Source organism: Bombyx mori, chromosome 18, assembly GCF_030269925.1.
Source record: "Bombyx mori chromosome 18, ASM3026992v2".
Lineage (NCBI taxonomy): Eukaryota > Metazoa > Arthropoda > Insecta > Lepidoptera > Bombycidae > Bombyx > Bombyx mori.
In genome coordinates this window covers 5,781,267-5,801,013 of record NC_085124.1, presented here as the reverse complement: position 1 = coordinate 5,801,013, position 19,747 = coordinate 5,781,267, and the positions used below count along the sequence as shown (strand labels likewise).

The window sequence follows — 19,747 nt, the reverse complement described above, 5'->3', positions numbered from 1 at the left end:
GCTGCGGAAACGGTTAAAGTTTCGCTAAAATAATATATGACAGAATTGTTCCCCTTTAAAAGATCTAAAAAAAATCCGCGACAGCATATGTCTGTAAGTTGGTTAGCTCACTATAACGTTTTTTATGCTAACCAAATTTGTTCTAAAATATAGCATTATTTGTAAACTATTCCACGCGGACGAAGTCGCGGGCAAAAGCTAGTTGAATCATAAAAGGAAATCAAGTAGTAAGTTTAATAAAAAAAGTCACACACTACTGTGAAAGTAAACATTTCTTTAATTTCGTATACCACTTAAAATATAATAGTTTTATTTTATGTTAACATACCTAATCCCTGAAACTCCGTTTTCGCATTTATAGGGAACCTTAATTTAGAAGGGAAATTTAGGGAACTTTAGATAAATAGACAAAGGGCGATGGGGAAATTATAAGTTTGTAGGAAAGACAGAGTGAAGGGAAAATAATTTCGTTTATATAAAGGTCCCAACATTTTTTTTTACCTAACGTTAAGCCTAAGGAGAGCCTAAAAATCGATTTTCTAACTTCACGCGGACTGATAGGTGAGCTTACAGGGAGCATCTCCCTAGTAAGAGCAGTGCTTCGCTGAATCTACAACTGAATCGGAATCATGACCCACTGAGGAGATCCGGTGAAGAAACAGAGTGGACGGTCTGAACGTTGTTGTTCAAAACTTATATCCAAAGCATTCTTGAAAATATGATATTTACCGCTACATAAGGATTTCGTTATTTGCCATTTGGCTACGGAACCCTAAAAAGTGAAAATGTGGAACGCTACCACAACACACATTTTTTGAGAAGGTTAGCGTCCCAGTTCGCTAAAATCATGAATGATGAACTGCGATCTATTCTGTTGTATTCAATTTAAATAATCTACTTTTATATTTGTAGATTTATTGGTCCAAAATTGCATCGTAGCATTTAGTCTCATGATAATACAGAACTTGGTGATCGATAATGTTAAAATTTGTATGACACATTTGTGCTTTTGGTCGTACAGTGAACCCGCAGGGCTAAGTACCACTATTCTACTTAATCTTGACGCCAAGAAAAAATACGATCCTGCTTGAAGGGTAGGAAGGGCGTTACAATTGCCCATATGACAAAAAAACAAGTGCATCCAGCGTTAAGACCACAAACGCTTTACTCTCAAACTCTTTAAAGAATTTTTTTTTTTTTTTTATTGCTTAGATGGGTGGACGAGCTCACAGCCCACCTGGTGTTAAGTGGTTACTGGAGCCCATAGACATCTACAACGTAAATGCGCCACCCACCTTGAGATATAAGTTGTAAGGTCTCAGTATAGTTACAACGGCTGCCTCGCCCTTCAAACCGAAACGCATTACTGCTTTACGGCAGAAATAGGCAGGGCGGTGGTACCTACCCGCGCGGACTCTCAACAGGTCCTACCACCAGAATTCTTGAAAGACATAATGTTGATTTACAAAGAATATAATTTTTGTTTTATGAAGTTCATAATAATAATAAAAGTTATAAAGTAATAGTATATTTTTAAAATGCGTGCGTTGAAAGTGATAATTAATAACAAATATGCTTTAAGAAAGTTTCGAGCGACTATTTTTTTTATTTTTTTTATTGCCCTTGTAGGCAGACGAGCATACGGCCCACCTGATGGTGAGTGGTTACCGTCGCCCATGGACTTCAGCAATGCCAGGGGCAGAGCCAAGCCGTTGCCTACCGTTTAATACTCTCCACAAGCCTCGTTTGAAGAAGGACATGTCATAGCGCTCGGGAAACACCGTGGAGGGGAGCTCATTCCATAGCCGGATGGTACGTGGCAAAAAAGACCTCTGGAAACGCACTGTGGATGACCGCAGTGGCTCCAGGTAGTATGGATGAACTCTACTCCGATGGCGGGCGGTGCGATGGTAAAAACGAGATGCCGGTATCATCTCGAACAATTCCTCAGAGCACTCCCCATGGAACATACGGTACAAAATGCAGAGGAAACCGAAGTCCCTCCGCAGACCCAGAGGCTCCAAACGATCCATTATTTATTTAGTGACCAGAATCTGTCTCACAATTTTTCAATAAGAACTATTATACCACTAGATAAGAAATAATGCTTTCGAATACTTAAATTAGTAGTCTGTCTATGAACTTGCTTGTGGCTTTGCATGTGTTGCTGATGACCGCAATTGTAATTCCACGTGCGTATTGCATTAGATGAGATTTGACTTATGTAACTTTAGTGTTTTACTTTGGTTGTGTAAATATAGACACAGCAGCTCCGATTATTGCAAGAGTGTTACTTTTTTCCTACTTTGGATGGAATTTTAACCTACCATGCTAATTATGAAACCTTTATTTATGTCAGTTAAATGATCATAGATTTTTCATTGGTTGCTAAAGTCATATTAATAATTAAGTCATATTAAGTAATTGGATCAGATTTTTAATGTGGAAATTTATATGAATCTAAATTGTGGAAATGTTGATATCAATAAAACTAGGTACAGCAATCACTTTCTACTAAATGAGTTGTTGTTGTTTAACCCATTGATTGAAGTTAAATTAGAAAATGTTCCAGCTCTACCGCATAACATATATTTTTTAATATTTTGCTAGCTGAGCTATTTTATGTTTGTCCTAAAATATTTTTTAATTTTTTAGGAGATATGAGTCGTCTATTATCAAAGGTGGCAATCTGTGCATTTGGACAAATTTTTTTTATTGATATGTCAATTCAGATTGATTTGAATATAATCGTCTCCTTCAAAGAATACGGTTCAAAACCTGCATTAAATAAAGGTTAATAGTTAACCTGTTATTTATCTAAGATGTCGTTCCGAAGAGTTTTGTGACTGCCAATGGAATACAAAGTCAATAATTCGTTTTTCTGATTTACCAATCATTGTCCAAAAGTCAGATTGCCGGCTTTGATAATAGACGACTCATATATTATATAAACTAGAATATCAAAAAAGTTATCATAACGCAAAGTAAGTTTACTGGTGGTGGGACCTCTTGTGAGTCCGCGCGGGTAGGTACCACCGCCCTGCCTATTTCTGCTGTGAAGTAGTAATGCGTTTCGGTTTGAAGGGTGGGGTAGCCGTTGTAACTATACTGAGATCTTAGAACTTGTATCTCAAGGTAGGTGGCGCATTTACGTTGTAGATGTCCATGGGTTCCAGTAACCACTTAACACCAGGTGGGCTGTGAGCTCGTTCACCCATCTAAGCAATAAAAAAAAGTCAATTGAAGCGGCCTAAGAAGAAACCAAAATTATAACAATAACTACCTACTTGACTACCGTTACGATTATGGGAAGATGAGCAAAAAACACGACTCTGGTCAATCATTTAAGTGAACATTTTTAAGAATGCACTAAATATAAAACATCGATAAACTACACGTTCTTTTGTTGGTTATTAAAACCAATTACCCTAAAGCAGCGGTCGGGGAACCGGGGTAAATTACCCCAAACGGGGTAAGATGAAATTTTGGGGGGTAAAAATGAAACCTATGTGAGTAAAAAGTATATAATATTAAAGTGAAACTTCTTTAGAATCGTTAAATTTTTTGTTATTGTTTTCTTTTCAAAATTATCATGGAGGCTTTAATATGAAAGATACTAAAAAGAAGCGATTTCGTTTCTTTTTTGTTCTTCGCCATGGGGTAATATCAACTTACATAACAATATTTTGGGGTAATAATTAAAAAAGTTCCCCGACCGCTGCACTAAAGGCATTCAAACAATTGACGTATTTGACATTCAAAATTGTTTATGCAGAACAAGACTGCTGACACCGCCATCTATGCCATCGCTTGCGAAGCTTTAGTGACAGGTTGTGTGGAACTTCAAATTACATAAGTTTTCTTGGATTCAGTAAAATTACGGCTATTAACAGTTTTTTTCAACAGATGGCGCTTCTAAATTAAAAGTATCGGCTGTTTCCTCATTTTTGCGGTAATGGAGATAGAATAATAGTTTAGTATAAAATCTTAATGACTCTCCATCTTGAATCAATAAAAGTATGAATCTAATGAATGCCTATTCTTTGTTTAAATTCACTTTCTAACATTTGTACTTAAGATTCACTCAACTAGTATCAGTAAAAAGAAAGAAGCCCCCACGTAAAATTTAAGGGGCTATTTATTCACTTAAGATTCATAAATTAATTAAATCTTATTAACGTATCTTACGACACCTGGATATTGTGACTATGTGTTTTTCTGTATAGGAGCTCTACTATCAGTTTTCAAAAAATCACGTATCGATGAATAGTCGACCTGGAAACGCTGCGTTAAAGCGGAGTTCGTATTCAGTGTGCTTAGTGCCAGTTTTTTAACGTTCCCGATAACGTAAAAGTTAACCCAATTTTGTATGCAGTTGGAACAGCGCCCCTAGCGGCAAACGTACGCAAAGGATCCCATTCCAAACAAATATGAGCTAACTTTTACGCTATCGAGAACTTTAAAAAACTGGCACTAAGCACACAGAGCTATTTTGCCATAACCCATCCGGCACTGGAATCAACTCCCCTCCACGGTGTTTCCCGGACGCTATAAGATGCCCCCTCTTCAAACATTGTTAGAATGAGGGGGCCCTGAAACTGCGATACTTTAAGACAAATATTTTTTTCTGTGTGGAAGCTAGTGACATCTTGTAGCGGGTGCCCCTAAACTTACATGTTATCAAAGTTAAGGTATCTAATTATTGTATAACTAAACACAGAAAATAATAAATCATACAAGTCTTTATTTGTTATAGACAATATGAATAAATTGGTCAATTTGTAGTTTCTGAAAATTTACAAAATCCTTCATTATAAATATAATATAGGGTAGGTAATATGTTACTGCCATCTATTAGAGCAATGAGAAACTAATCGAAGCGAAGCCATCTAGTGGCCGATGCCCGTAAACATTTTTGTTGTTGAGTTGCATATCTATAACTAATTTATGTGTATTATCTATGGTTACTCGCCGTTTATGTTAATGCCGCGTCCGTTCCAGTCCAGAGTCTTGAAAACGTCCTCCTGCTAGATGGAGCGACGACCTGCGCAAGGCAGCTGGCAATAACTGGATGCGTAGAACCGAAGATCGGGTTCAGTGGCGAGCTTTGGGGGAGGTCTATGTCCAGCAGTGGACTGCCGCAGGCTGATGATGATGATGATGATGATCTATGGTTAGAATCCTCAGCAATAGGCAGCAACTTGACTGTGCCGCTGGCATTGCTGATCTCCATGAGCAGCGGTGACTACTTACCATCGCGATAAGCGGTCGTGTTTGCTCGTCTGCCTAAAAAAAAACACGTTCACAGCACATACGATATCAAGCCTCGTATGTTGTCTTAGCAACCACTAAGCCATTTGATAATTACTAAAATTATAAATACATATAGGTACTACATTAGGAAATCTGTCTGAGGAAGTGTGGGTCAACTTCCGACCCAGACTAGAATAATTACTATACGAATTTGGCCTAGCTATCGAAACTCGTGCGGCAACTTTAAATGCGTAAGAACGGATTTTTGCAAGACATTTCCTTCCGAATGAATAATGCGACCCGGTGGTCAAATTATCTTTACAAAACTGATAGGTATATTGTCGTAACGTAGACGCTCCAAGTTTAACTCAGGGGAATGCTCTGAGGAATTATTCGAGATGATCCCCTCATCTCCTTTTTATCATCGCACCTCCCGCTATCGGAGGAGATTTCATCCATATTATCTGGAACCGCTGCGTTCATCGACAGTGCCTTTCCAAAGATCTTTTCGACCACGTACTATCCGGCTTTGGAATGAGCTCCCCTCCACGGTGTTTCCCGAGCACTGTGACATGTCATTCTTCAAACGAGACTTGCGGAGAGTACCTACTTAATGGTAGGCAGCGGGTTGGGTCTGCCCCTGGAATTACTGACGTCATGAGCGACGGTAACCACTTACAATCTGGCGGGCCGTATTCTCGTCTGCCTACAAAGGCAATAAAAAAAAAAGTGATCGCATAATGCATAATATTTTTTCAAGAGAATGTCGAAACTAGCACTGTGTTTTTTCTTTTCTTTTACATTATTTTATTCCTTAAACTAATTTATTTATTTATTTATAGTAAAATGTTTTATGTTTCGAGTTTTCAAAGTTTTTTCGTTTACTTTTGTCATATTCATCAATCACTTACCGAATTTAAGCTTCGAATGAATGAGATTCGCTTAGATGTATGCATTAGATTGAAGTATGAAACTTATTTATGATGCATTATACATTTACTGAAAATAGCGTTCTTATATATTTTCTAATTTGTGTCCCCGTGTGCCGAAAGAATGACAGTTTTAAGGCAATCTAGTTATAATTTATCTTATTAGCGGTTGAATGTTTAAAATGTGAACGCTTATAAGTGGTCTTCCTCGCTCATTTATATCATCAATATCAAAGTGGTAGAAGCGATGATTACCGATGAAAAAAAACACAACAACAACAACTTCACACGCTACAGAAGTCACGAAAATAGAAGTGAAGCATCTCAATCTCTCGCTGCTTAAAAATATACAAATATTGTAGGATAAAGGCGCTTTAGTTTCATCGGATAAGTAAATGTCATCGACTGATTTTTTTATTGCATTCCGCCGTGTGGCTTTGGCTTTATCAAGTTAATATGAATGAAGTTTTAAACGACTTTCCCACGGGGATCTCCTTGTACGGATCTCTGGTTTCGTCTATATTTGTCTCTGTCTTGTTATATTGATCGATAGATATTTTTTTCATACCTATTTTCTGGTAGCCTAGGGACCACGAAAGAACAAGCTCACACATATCTTCGTCTTTTTTTAGAACATTTAAATATTCAGTGTTATTTACAAATAATTAGTATCAATAATGTTGCAATCGTCAATATTTACCGTAAAAAGTAGGTCAATCGTATCCTTAGTTACATAGTTAAATTCAAATTGATATTTTATTAAAACCGTTTTAGACTGTTTTGGACCGTTGAAGTCGAAGTTTTATTTATTTCCTAAGCTAAAATTCATTAATAATTTATTAAGCACTAGCTCTGTGGAAATTTTACTTAATTTATTACGACTTAATTTACTTTCAATACTACCATATCTACACAAGAATTTTAAACAAACTTGTTATACAGAATTCCTAATGTATCAAGCTATAAAGTATAATAAATTTTAATATTACGTAATAATGCTCAATTACAATTAAAAGTTGTCAGTTAAGGACGCCATAACGGAACATTTTAAATTTGAATCCTTAAAAAAACAACGTCAAAACATAATAATATTATTAAATAATAACTACTAGGTGCTGTCTGTGGCGACGTAGTTATGTGTTTTGGGTTGAAGACTGAGGCAGCCATTAAATTATTCAAATTTCGACCTCATGTCCAATATATAAGTGATGGAATTCACGTTATGATATCTATCAGTTGCTGTAATCATCGTGCTATTCTAGAAAGATTGGTACCGCATAGGAAATGTCGGAAACGAACTGTGATAATTTAATTTAATCATTTTAACTTTCATAAACAATTATCATTATGTCGTTATTGTTTCTCAATTTAGTATAATATAATTTCTATTTAGTTTCGTTATCCGTCCTGGGTATGTCAGTAGACTATAATGTGAGGAGAGGGCATCCTAAAAGAAATTGGATGGACTATGTGAAGGATCTGAGTGCAGCATAATAATATGATAGATTTGAATGGAACAATGCTGTGCCAACTCCACAATGCGATAAGGGCGATAAGGGCATGGGATAAGAGTAGAAGAAAAAGCAGAAAGATCTGTATACATGTATATAATGTATTACGTTCAGAAAGTGCAGTTCATTGTCAATTTTAAATTTGCAACAAATCTCATCAGAACAGAGTGGCCAATATTACCTAAATTTATATCGAATACGTAAATTGTAAGCAGTAAGCAGAATGGTAATGGTGTTATACTTATATTCAGAAAAAAAATTATCTTTATTGCCCTATCTAAATAGGGTGACAAACTCACGGCCCATCTGGTGTTAAATAGTAATCGGAGACCATAGACATCAACAAAGTAAATTCCGCCACCCAACTTGAGACTGAGTTTTAAGTCCCAGCATCTACAATACAACCTTCACTTCAAATCGAAACGCATCACCGACAGACTTCTAGTTTTTCCAAAGTTTGGACAACTCCTTTAAGAATAGCATTGAAAAATAACCATTACACTAGCAGAGATGCATCAATACTGTTGTTGCATACATTGATTGATTAAACAAAAAATAATTATTAAAAATGTCTTTAATTTTCTGTATACTAAGCGACAGCTTCATAGGTAAAGACCTAATATTAATCGCTGTTGACGGGAAGATGAAATGATGTTCCTTTTGGTGTCCAATGGGTAATGAATTCCATAGAAAAACGAGAATGAAATATGAGGCGGTAGTCTTTATTGTGTTAAAATGACAGGCCCTTCAAACTGTAACAAAGGACTGGTTTTCAACGGTGAAATCAACCGGTGTACTCTGCAGTACATCGTACTACCTGTGCCGAATCATACACAGGATCATACACCCCATGCATCAGCCCGCTGAGTTTCTCGCCGAATCTTGTCAGCGGGTCGCGATTCCAATCCGGTAGTAGATTCATTCGCGAAGTAGCGGCTCTTGAGTTGAAGCAGCTGTTAGCTATTCTCACCCCTCCTGGCTGAGCCTTTACTCACCCACCAGTCTTAGTGAAACTGAAAAGGCTTCCTGGGCAACACCTATCATTCAATCATAAAAAAAATCATACAATGAGGTTTTTAATTACACGTATTGAGCGCTTCTACTGTTAGCAGAAGTTTATCTTTAAAATAGAAATCGAGTTGATGAAAATTCATCGATTAAAACTAGTTCTGTGTGAACATTACAATAATAATGTATTTCTTTTATTACGTGTACTAAGAATCATAGGGGGGCTATAATAAGATTTGCAGCGGTTTCTTTGTTCATATGTGATAGTGGTTCAAAAACTTGAAAGCACCCAAGGTCAATGTTAAAGTAATGGCTTAGAACAGCGATTCCTAATCTTGGAAAAGTTTGATCAGCTAGTAAGGGATAACTCTTTTTGCCATTTAAGCACGTAATAGGATTTTGAATTGACATTAATAAAATGTATCAAATACTGACGATGAAAAATATATTATTAGTAAATAATAACATTACTAAATTGCTCCGTACTTCCATCTATAAATTTATTTTATTAGATAAACAAATTAAATTAATGTCGTTGTACTAGATTTTAAATCTCATAACTTAAATAGAACTTATATCCTACATTATTAATTATTTCAAGTCTTTAAATATCATCAAGTATACAATTTACAATTGAATTTTATAAATATCTATATATATTATTTTTGCTGTCGGCTATTTCCTTTGGGTGATCGTTTATAGTGTCCAAAAGTAACGCCTCCTCCAGCAGTATGATACATTTGATTAGGAAGGAATCCTCTTTCATAATTTCCTGGTGGGGCGTGAGAATGCGTCAAATGACGACCACTGGATAACGCCTCAAATGCCTCTGCAGGATTTTTGGCGAATCCTCTCCTCATATACTCTATTTGGACGTGAGAAGGAATGTAAGAGTCTAAAAGAGATGTTGGACGGCGTTTGAATGGAGAAGCGTAGGGTGGTGGCTGAGGTCGGGGGGTGAAAACAGTATTGTGAATTGCATTTGAATAAACGGGTTGCGTTATAGGACGATATAAAGGCAAAGCCTTCGGTATATGAGACGGACTACCCTTCAACAATAAAGAATTCGGATGCGGCAATTCTGGAACAGTGCTGTGCCGGTATTCTTCTCTAAGTGGAGTCCTTGATGGGTAATGTCGATGATATTCCTGTGCTGGTACCTTTTGGTAAGTCACTTCTGCGTGAGTATTACTATTGGAGTCTTCGTGTTCTTGGCCTTCGTCGATATCTGTCGTTTCGGTATATTGTACATTTTGGTAATATTGTTTAGCAGGACTATTTTGTGCTACTATAGCTGGAGCTTGATATTGTAGTATGGAAGGACGATAAATTACCGAAGACACTGTTGGCTGTGGCGCAACTGTGGGCCGTGGAGTAAAATTAACAACGTGGCTGGTATAATGCGGTACATAAGTCTTTGCTGTAGGCGTCACATATGCTGGCACTTCTATGTAATTAGTTTGAGTTTGAACGGCTTCATGCTGTCCCTGATAATCGCCCGCCCGAGTGGCCCCAGCGGAAGTGTACTGAATGGCAGATTGTGGAGTACGTTCATGACCTGATTGATCATAATATTGCGGGACTAAATAAATTTGCATCGGCACGTTAGATAAGTAGCCGACCATAGCTTGTTGGGTTGCGGACGTCCCAAATTGCGGCTTTGGTTGAACAACAGGAGCTTGTATTCTCTCTGGGGCTTCACTGACGGAATACTGGTGAAGGTAACGCGACTCCGGAGCTGGAGTCGCTTGAAAGTACCGTAACAGACCGCTCTTCAAAAACTCTAATGGTATCAGCCCTGTCTCAGAATTTGAACTGGTTTGTAAACCGTGTCCCGAATTCCCAAGCTCCGTCTCCTTTTCACTTTTTAAATTGTCTTCCTCTATGTCCTGTAGCTCTATTTTTTTTTCACCCAACACCGCACACGCAATTCCCAGAAGGATTGATACCTGAAAGTAAAATTGAGAAGTGAGAATTTCTACGTCACAAATTTCATTGCGCCTGATACTAATAATAATATGGTCCCAAAGGTGCGGCGACAGGTGTAGTTGCACTAACGTAACAACAAAACAGGTGAACGGCAAAAAAATAGAATAGAACCGGCTACTTTTGCTATGTGTGATGAAGACGAGATTGCCAACTTTTACTCGTAATTTATGTGGTTAAACGATTCCATCACTCTCGCCGAAGGTGTGTTACGTGTGGTTACACTAAGTACGTTGTCTCGACTACACCTGTTATTATTTATACATTTTTATAGTGATGTGTATTTTAAAATTATTATTTGATCATCGACACGTTTTTTTTTTGTTTTTTTTTTTTTGTATAGTTCAGTAGTTTTATATAAGGACACGGCGCTTTAAGAAGTGGAAGTTACAAAACAATCATATTTGTTACAATTCGTTACAAAGATTTCTAGAATGTTATACATAAGTGTAAAACGTATTGTAAAATAGCTTCACTGTTGTCAGAACTACATTAGAATGAAGATGGTTTTCGGTTTAAGCAAGAACGCAGTTGAAAAACCTAATTTAAGTATGTATTTGAAATAGTTAAGCTTGAACATAATTATCTGAATTATCTAATAAAGTAATTGGTTACATTTCGTTTAATATTGTTGATGCTTGCCCGAAGATAATGAATGTCAGTCATATTAATTGAATAACACATCAGTATTTTTTGCTATGCATAATTTAATTGATTGATATGAGCATGTAAGCTGCTAAATCAAACCACAGCGATGCGAAATATTGTTTTTGAACCTAAATATGTTGATGTTTTATTTACACCTAAGTATGACGGTGTGTGCATAGTTATTGGAATTCCAAAGTTTTATCATGAGAAAAGGTATGGTTTCAGACTTCCGTTAAAATTTTGTATGAATTAAAAAGGAGTTCTCTCATGACCTCTCATTTAAAACTTCCTTTCAAAGAGATTGTATCTTAAGTTAAAGTAATTATATAAAAATGTTAGAATTCTAATATCATACAAATTAAAGAGAAAATGTTTTTAAAAATATTTTTTAACTGATAAAATATATAATAATTACGGCATAATGACTGTCTATAGATATACTCAGGGTTAAAAATCAACGAAACGTTAAAATACTTGATTTTGTCTTTGATAAACCGATGTAAACTATTAGAGATTCCATCTCTCTTCTCCTTCTCTTTCTCTCTCTCAATCTCTATAGGAGATTCTCTCTCTTCAAATCTCCTTTGAAGAAAGACATCAACTGAATAACCTTATGAAATACCGCGCAAAATACTCAATTCTACCATCGAATGGTAATTTCTACTGGTAGTAGGACCTCTATGAGTCCGCACGGGTAGGCACCACCACCCTGCCTATTTCTGCCGTGAAACAGTAATGCGGTTCGGTTTGAAGAGTGGGGCTGCCGTTGTAACGATACTGAGACCTCAGAACTCATGTCTCATGTCATTTACGTTGTATATTTTTTTTTTTTTATGATTGTAAGATTACTGGTCGCCCGGAGGCCTTTCCAGCTTCACCAGGACAGGTGGGCGAGCAAAGGCTCAGCCAGGAGGGGTGGGATTTGCTAACAACTGCCCGAGCGCCTCCGAAAGAGACCTAACAACTCAAGAGCAATTGCTTCGCGAATGAATCTACTAACGGATCGGAATCGCGACCCACTGAGAAGATCCGGCGAGAAACTCAGCGGGCTGATGCATGGGTTAGGTTGCACGTCGACCTCTTTGTCGAGTTCGACGAGTACGGTTACCGGGGTTCCTCAGCCTGCTCCTAGTGTTAGAGCTGAAGGTATCTAATGCAAGAGTTATTGGATCTGATGGATCCGTAAGGACGTGTGGCCGTTGTAGATGTCTATGGGTTCCGGTAACCAATTAACACCAGGTGGGCATTGAGCTCGTCCACCCATATAAGCAAAAATAATAATAATGGTAAGTGGCAAAAGTTATCCTTTAGATTAATTGTTGATAAATGCAACGTTTAAGGTTTAACGTAAGGTGGAATTTGGCTACGGTAAGGAGAGGGTACTTACTCCCAAGATTCCAGTAACCACATTCGATCAGGTAACACATTAATGCAAAAATCATAAAATTTGATGGATTCAGTTTTTAACTAAGACAAATTTCACTCACTATTGACGTCATTAAGTGACTTTCAATAAAAATATTCTATCGTCTCAGACATCGACAAACACTGTATTTTATCACAATAAATCATAGTTCATTGTGTAGGTAGTGCAATCATTTTATGTAATACGCCTAGACTTAGCTCATTTGCATAAACAAAAGCGAAAGTAACCAATTGTCCAAAATCAAAAATACCGTACACAAGCTTTGTACTTATTTTTATTTATTTGACAGACTTAATGCCTATGGCATTCTCTACCAGTCAACGAAAGGTAGTGCAGAATTAATAGTGGTAGGTGCAATGAAATTTATATTAAATTACAAATACATATACAAATATATAACTAGTCAGGTCATAATTAGTATTGTCACACAGTAAAAACTTTTCTTTTAGAATGCTGGCCACAAAAAAGTTTATTGAATTCGAATTTCGAATTGTTTATGAAAATAAAAATGTATACTTTTAGAATTTTACTCATTTTTAAATATGGAGTGGACGCTTAAAGAAGACCGTGTTGCAGTTATTGCGTTGCATCGTTGCGGTTACGCGCCAATTCAAATTTTTAACATACTGAAAAATTTGAATATAACCAAAAGATTCGTTTATCGTACCATCAAACGATACAATGAAGACTCTAGTGTAGATGACAAGAAGTGGTCGCCCTCGGTCTGTTAGGACTCCAGCAGTGATAAAAGCTGTGAGGCGCGAATTCAAAGAAATCTCAAACGTAAGCAGAAACTGTTGGCCCTGCAGATGGGGTTAAGCAGAACCACGGTGAAAAGGGTGTTAAATGAAGACTAGGGCTTCGGGCATATCGAAGAAAAACAGGACATCGTTTGAATGCTCGTCTAATGGATCTGAGACTGAAGAGATGCCGCGCTTTGTTGAAGCGGTACGCGGGAAAAAAATATCGGGAAATTCTTTTTTCGGATGAAAAATTTTTAGCTACAACAAACAAAATGATAAGGTATACGCACACAGTAGTGAAGAAGCGAGCAACCGTATTCCGCGTGTCCAACGAGGTCATTTTCCATCCTTGCTCATGGTATGGTTGGGAGTTTCTTATTGGGGTTTAACAGAGGTACATTTTTGTGAGAAAGGTGTAAAAACGAATGCAGTTGTGTATCAAAATACAGTCCTGACGAACCTTGTGGAACCTGTTTCTCATACCATGTTCAATAACAGGCACTGGGTATTCCAACAAGATTCGGCGCCAGCTCATAGAGCGAAGAGCACATAAGACTGGTTGGCGGCGCGTGAAATCGACTTGATCCGGCACGAAGACTGGCCCTCCTCCAGTCCAGATTTAAATCCGTTAGATTACAAGATATGGCAACACTTGGAGGAAAAGGCGTGCTCAAAGCCTCATCCCAATTTGGAGTCACTCAAGACATCCTTGATTAAGGCAGCCGCCGATATTGACATGGACTTCGTTCGTGCTGCGATAAACGACTGGCCGCGCAGATTGAAGGCCTGTGTTCAAAATCACGGAGGTCATTTTGAATAAACTTTAGTGTCATAAGAATCTATGTTTTGTTAAGTTCATTTTGGTATATGAATTGTTACATAATGAATAAACTTGTTTCAATTATTTTACATTAAACATGTGACAGAATTTATGACCTGACTATGTATATACATACTTATAATAGTTTATACAGTATTAAAAGGAATGTATTATAATAATAAATTCATGATCGATCTTCTACTTATCGATTTACTAAATCATATACATATTTTTTATGCATTTAATTTTATTAATGTCCGATGCGTCTTTGGCTTAAGGGATAAGTTGTCCGTCTGGTCTACTCGAGCGAGAAGAACATGCTGAGTTTCTAATCCCCTTTGGGGGGCTGAACGACAAAGGGAAGATCTTCCACCGAGCGGGTGATATTTGCTCGGTAGACCGACGGTCCGAATGTTGTAGTTCAGAACTTGTATATATGCACGCTTATGTTGAACACGTCGTAAGCGAGATTCAAGCATCTGTCAAATATCTTGCGTTGTATGATGGCTACCCGCCACACCCCCATGGTTTTCCATTATGAAAGAACAGCACCATGATGCAAATTAAATGAAAACAGCAAAAAAATATTAGTTTGTGTAATTACTACTGTGATACTAGGCATATTGGGAAGTTAAACGGTTAGGCATTATTATTCTGCGTATTTCTGCCGAAAAGCAGTATAGCGTTTCCCGTCCTACTGGTAGCCTAGCTGGTAGGCCAGCGAATAGGTAAGGGGAAAAGATGCATTTCCATTATAAGTGTGAAACAGTCCCCATATAAACAATTCAATCATGACTAACTCTTTAGATGTGTGACATCGTGTTGAGCGATGCACCGGTGTTCGAATCCCAGGCGGGTGGGTACCAATAATAAATTATGTAATGAAATACGCATTCAACAAATGTTCACGATTGACTTCCACGGTGAAGGAATAACATCGTGTAATAAAAACCTGCAAAATTATAATTTTCCTAATTACTATTGGTAGGACCTGTTGTGAGTCCGCGCGGGTAGCTACCACCACCTTGTCTATTTCTGCCGTGAAGCAGTAATGCTTTTCGCTTTGAAGAGTGGGGCAGCCGTTTTAACTATACTCGAGACCTTTAAACTTATATCTCAAGGTGGGTGGAGCATTTACGTTGTAGATGTCTATGGGTTCTAGTAACCACCTAATACCAGGTGGGCTGTGAGCTCGTATACCCAACTAAGCAATAAACAAAAAAAAAAACCTTTATTATACCTATAGACTCCAGTAACCATTTAACACCAGATGGTTCTTAAGTTCTTTTCTGCCCAGCTATTATAAAAAGGAGACTGCGACTAAAACCTACTAAATAATAAACAACGTCAAACCCTCTGAATAATAAGCAACGTTTATCGAATTTGACTATTTTATTGTAATAGACAAATAGAGAATTGGAAAAAATGTAAAAAAACACACGCACAATGTATCTAAGAGTGTTATACAAGTAAATAAATAGCGTGTAATCGCCATTTTATTAAATTAGTTAAGCCGTCGACGCCAAACTAATATAATTACGCGCGTCACATAACAAATAATCCATTACAAAAAAAAACCACGTAGTCCTCTCGTTAGAAAGTTTGGTTCGCTCTACTTATGTTTAGTTCCGTATTTTTTTTTAATTCTAGAGTCTAAGATTGTGTTGATAGCTTGAAAATTAATTTTGTCTAATTATTTAAAAATTTTATTATTTTATTTACGTTTTTAATTGTATTATTATATTTAATTAATTTTCATCCTTCTGGTATCAAGATTTTGATGATAGATTAAGAATTGTTTTATATAAAAGAAAAATATTATTTTTGGTTTTTAATTATATTATGTTAATTTAATTGTCACCCTGCTTTCATAGAAAATAGAAAAAAAAAACTAATTAGCTTTCTCTGTTATAATTAACCTTTTTAATGTGAGTGGGTACAGAATATTACTACATATTTGCAAAACAACGTAATGTGATATCCTAAGATCGTGTTGTTGTCTGGGGGTTAGTAGAAAAATATCGCACCATAACCCTGTTTGAGAACTTTAATGCATGTTAGCTAAGTTTTGATCAATAGCTAAGACAATTTATTCTATATAAAGTGACTTTTCTTCCTTCCGCGTTCTACTTTCTCAAAACCATGGGTCAAAGAAGGTTTTGCCAAAATGTAACACAACTTTTGTAACAACAAGACTTGTGTAATAATTGTCGCATTGATGGCATCGTATCGGATTGACCGTTACGTCAGAATTATTACGCTCGCGACACGCCTACTTAAAACTAGACCACATCACCATAATATTTATATTACTATTAAACTCGTTTTTGTGACTGCAAAATTTGTTTGTTGATGAATAAGAATACAAATCAAGGATTTTATCAAGAAATGTTTTCTAGAATTCTATGATCAGAAATTTTATTATTGGTGTCTATACTCTCTGCTAATCAAATTCGGAGATGAAATTAATTTAATTTATTCCCATTTCGGTAACCAAAGCCTTCTCTTTTACTCGCGGTACGCCTTAAACGTTTTCTTTAATATCGCAATGTTTGCCCTTGATTTTAATTCATCCAATCATCTTTGATTTCGATATGTTATGACATTCTACATGATTTATATGCTCGTCTTCAAAATTTTCATAATTTAGTGACGTATATTTAAGGCGAGGCTGATTAATAATTGTCATTAAATCTTAAGCCACTAAATGCAAGTTTTTTCCTTGTATTTCTATCTCTAGCAGTCTTAGGCTATATGCCTTCAGGTCTCCCAGGTAACCATCTCATTTGTTATCTACTCCATTTATCATTATCAAGTCCTTTTGCAGTTGGTATGTTTTCTTGCGCATGGATACTACTACATATGTTTTCCTCTTTCGTTTTATCAAATAACTAAATAAATATTCAAAGTACAAGTAATACACATTTGAATTTTGTTCAAAATGTAATTAAATCGAATAGAGCGCTAACATTGCATCACTGTATCTTAATATTTTCATAATTTTCGCAATAATATTTTAATTAATTTATTGAATTTAAATTTATAAATCTATGCGTCGGCCTACACACAAGTCTTTCGAAATTTATTTAATTTCAGGTCAAATCTATATATCTTCCGTAGTTGGACTCTGATTTTTTCAACTTAATGACAATATATGAGTCGACTATTATCAAAGCCGGCAATCTGACTTTTGGACAATGATTGGTAAATCAGAAAAACGAATTATTGACTTTGTATTCCATTGGCAGTCACAAAACTCTTCGGAACGACATCTTAGATAAATAACAGGTTAACTATTAACCTTTATTTAATGCAGGTTTTGAACCGTATTCTTTGAAGGAGACGATTATATTCAAATCAATCTGTATTGTCATATCAATAAAAAAAATTTGTCCAAATGCACAGATTGCCACCTTTGATAATAGACGACTCATATGTGACATACGTTCCAAGCATTTTAATTTAAACAATATAAATAGGTTGTTCTGATTATGGCCTAAACGTTATTACGCAACGCATTGTTTTCGTGCTTTGTCTCAGTCTGTTTCTACTGGCAATTTTCTATTTTCATTAATGACACGGCAAGAAGATAGTGTTCCATCTGAATTTAAATTCATATTAATACATCATATTCATATCCAGCAGTTACTGGACATTTAGGCACAACAACATTATTGACGCTGCGCACCAACCAACTCGATACACTTTTTTAGCATGGCATGAACATTTTTTAGAGCTAAGGAGTTACCAGAAGCCCTTAGTCCTCACAACGCTAATCCCACTACCTACCTTGAGACATGAGGTTGAAGCCTCAATTATGTATTACAAAAGCTGGTCACATCCTTGAAACTGGAATGCATGATTAACTCGAGCAGACAGGATGGTTGTATCCAAGGATACGGACAAAATACACCCTACTACAAAAAAATAGCATCTTTAAATAAAAAAATAATATAAATAAAATAATAAAACAGTATAAAACTAAACGATTCTATTCAATTTTTTTTTGTTCTTCTTTTCTAGATTTCTAAGCTTAATGAAATATAAATGTCGGAGTCATTAGGACTTTCTTAGAATTGTTGAATTATTGATGTAAATTAATTTGTAATGCAATGTAAATTGTTGTTGCTGTAAGCAACATTATTACTCGAACCTGTCGCATAATAAATTTTTTTAAAGATGTATAAAACTAATAGAAAAACTATATTCTCGCAAGTTAATCCTTATAAGTGAAAACTTAAAATTTGATTTTTAAATTATAAATTATCAATTCAGTTGGTGGCTGATTTCCCACGATCCATTTTCCAAAGGTGTAAAAAAAATAAAGTTATATATATACCTTTAAAAGAACCGTCATTTTTCAAAGTCCCGAAACTCTTTGAGCACACACGTAACAATCACTAATTATTGTCCAGAACTCCACAATTTCTCGTATAATTTCAATGCATTTTCAGCTCCGGCGATGTCCTCACATCCGGCGCTGCAACTGTCGATACCAACTGACCACGCTTGCGCAGCCAAAGGAAACCCTATAATTCGACAAACGGACTATTAAAAAAAAGAAACTTTAACACCGATTACACCGAATAATTGACGAGGAAAAATGAAAACATTTCATTAGCGCAAAAGCACTTCACGATAGTAATACTATATCAAGTGACTGTACTCATTATGCTAGTTGCAGTTAATTTATGGAATTTATAATGATTTATTTTTGTTATTCTAACGTACTTTTAAAAACATGGATCGCGTCGATCCGTCGCTTCGGCTGCGCGCTCTGTAAATGGTCGCGCGTGTTTGGTGTGGTCATGTTAAATACTGCACTACTCCATATCAGAGTGCAGAAAGGCGCACCCTGCAAATTATATTACAAGTTCGAGCTACAATATGTCAAAGTTCGGAGCGAACCAAAATTTTGTATGACCTTTTGCCTTTAAAAATTAAGTATGTGGAATTTGTGGACTGTTGCCCTTTCGTGTATGTTGGTAATTACGAAAAAAATTTAAAGAAACTTTAACATAATATACCGGCTGAGTGAATATAAATAATATTTTGAACAGTTATTAGATGAATAATAATTTATATGCAAATATTTATTAAGGCGTTCCGTACAGCCCAATCGCATAGGATATTCAAATCAAACTCAAATTTTACAATTAGTAGCCTCGTAGTTCTGGTGATAGCTGATTACTTTTATATTGTAAAAATAGAGTTCGTTTCTTTCGATTCAGTTGTTAAAAGGCTTACTAGTTATTGTCGTATTTATATAATTTCTATAGTTTACTTATTCTAGTAATAGACAGTGTTCTAGTAGAAAACCTTACATTAAAGCTGTTTAACTTTAATGAATATAATTTATTAATTGAAATTTAATAACTTGAATTGTGATTGCTTTGATGGGTCAATAAATCACGCCCACAAAT

At 36.1% G+C, this 19,747-nt stretch overlaps 1 protein-coding gene across 1 annotated transcript; it reads right to left on the bottom strand.

Annotated features, from left to right (window-relative positions):
- Positions 1–9,176: 9,176 nt before the first annotated feature.
- Positions 9,177–19,185, bottom strand: LOC110385577 (uncharacterized). Its single transcript, XM_038017365.2, has 3 exons — positions 19,056–19,185; positions 18,664–18,853; positions 9,177–10,650 (listed from the first exon to the last, which is right to left on the bottom strand). Exons 2-3 carry the CDS (start codon positions 18,679–18,681, stop codon positions 9,361–9,363), a joined length of 1,308 nt encoding a protein of 435 aa, XP_037873293.1. The 5' UTR covers positions 18,682–18,853; positions 19,056–19,185; the 3' UTR covers positions 9,177–9,360.
- Positions 19,186–19,747: the final 562 nt, after the last annotated feature.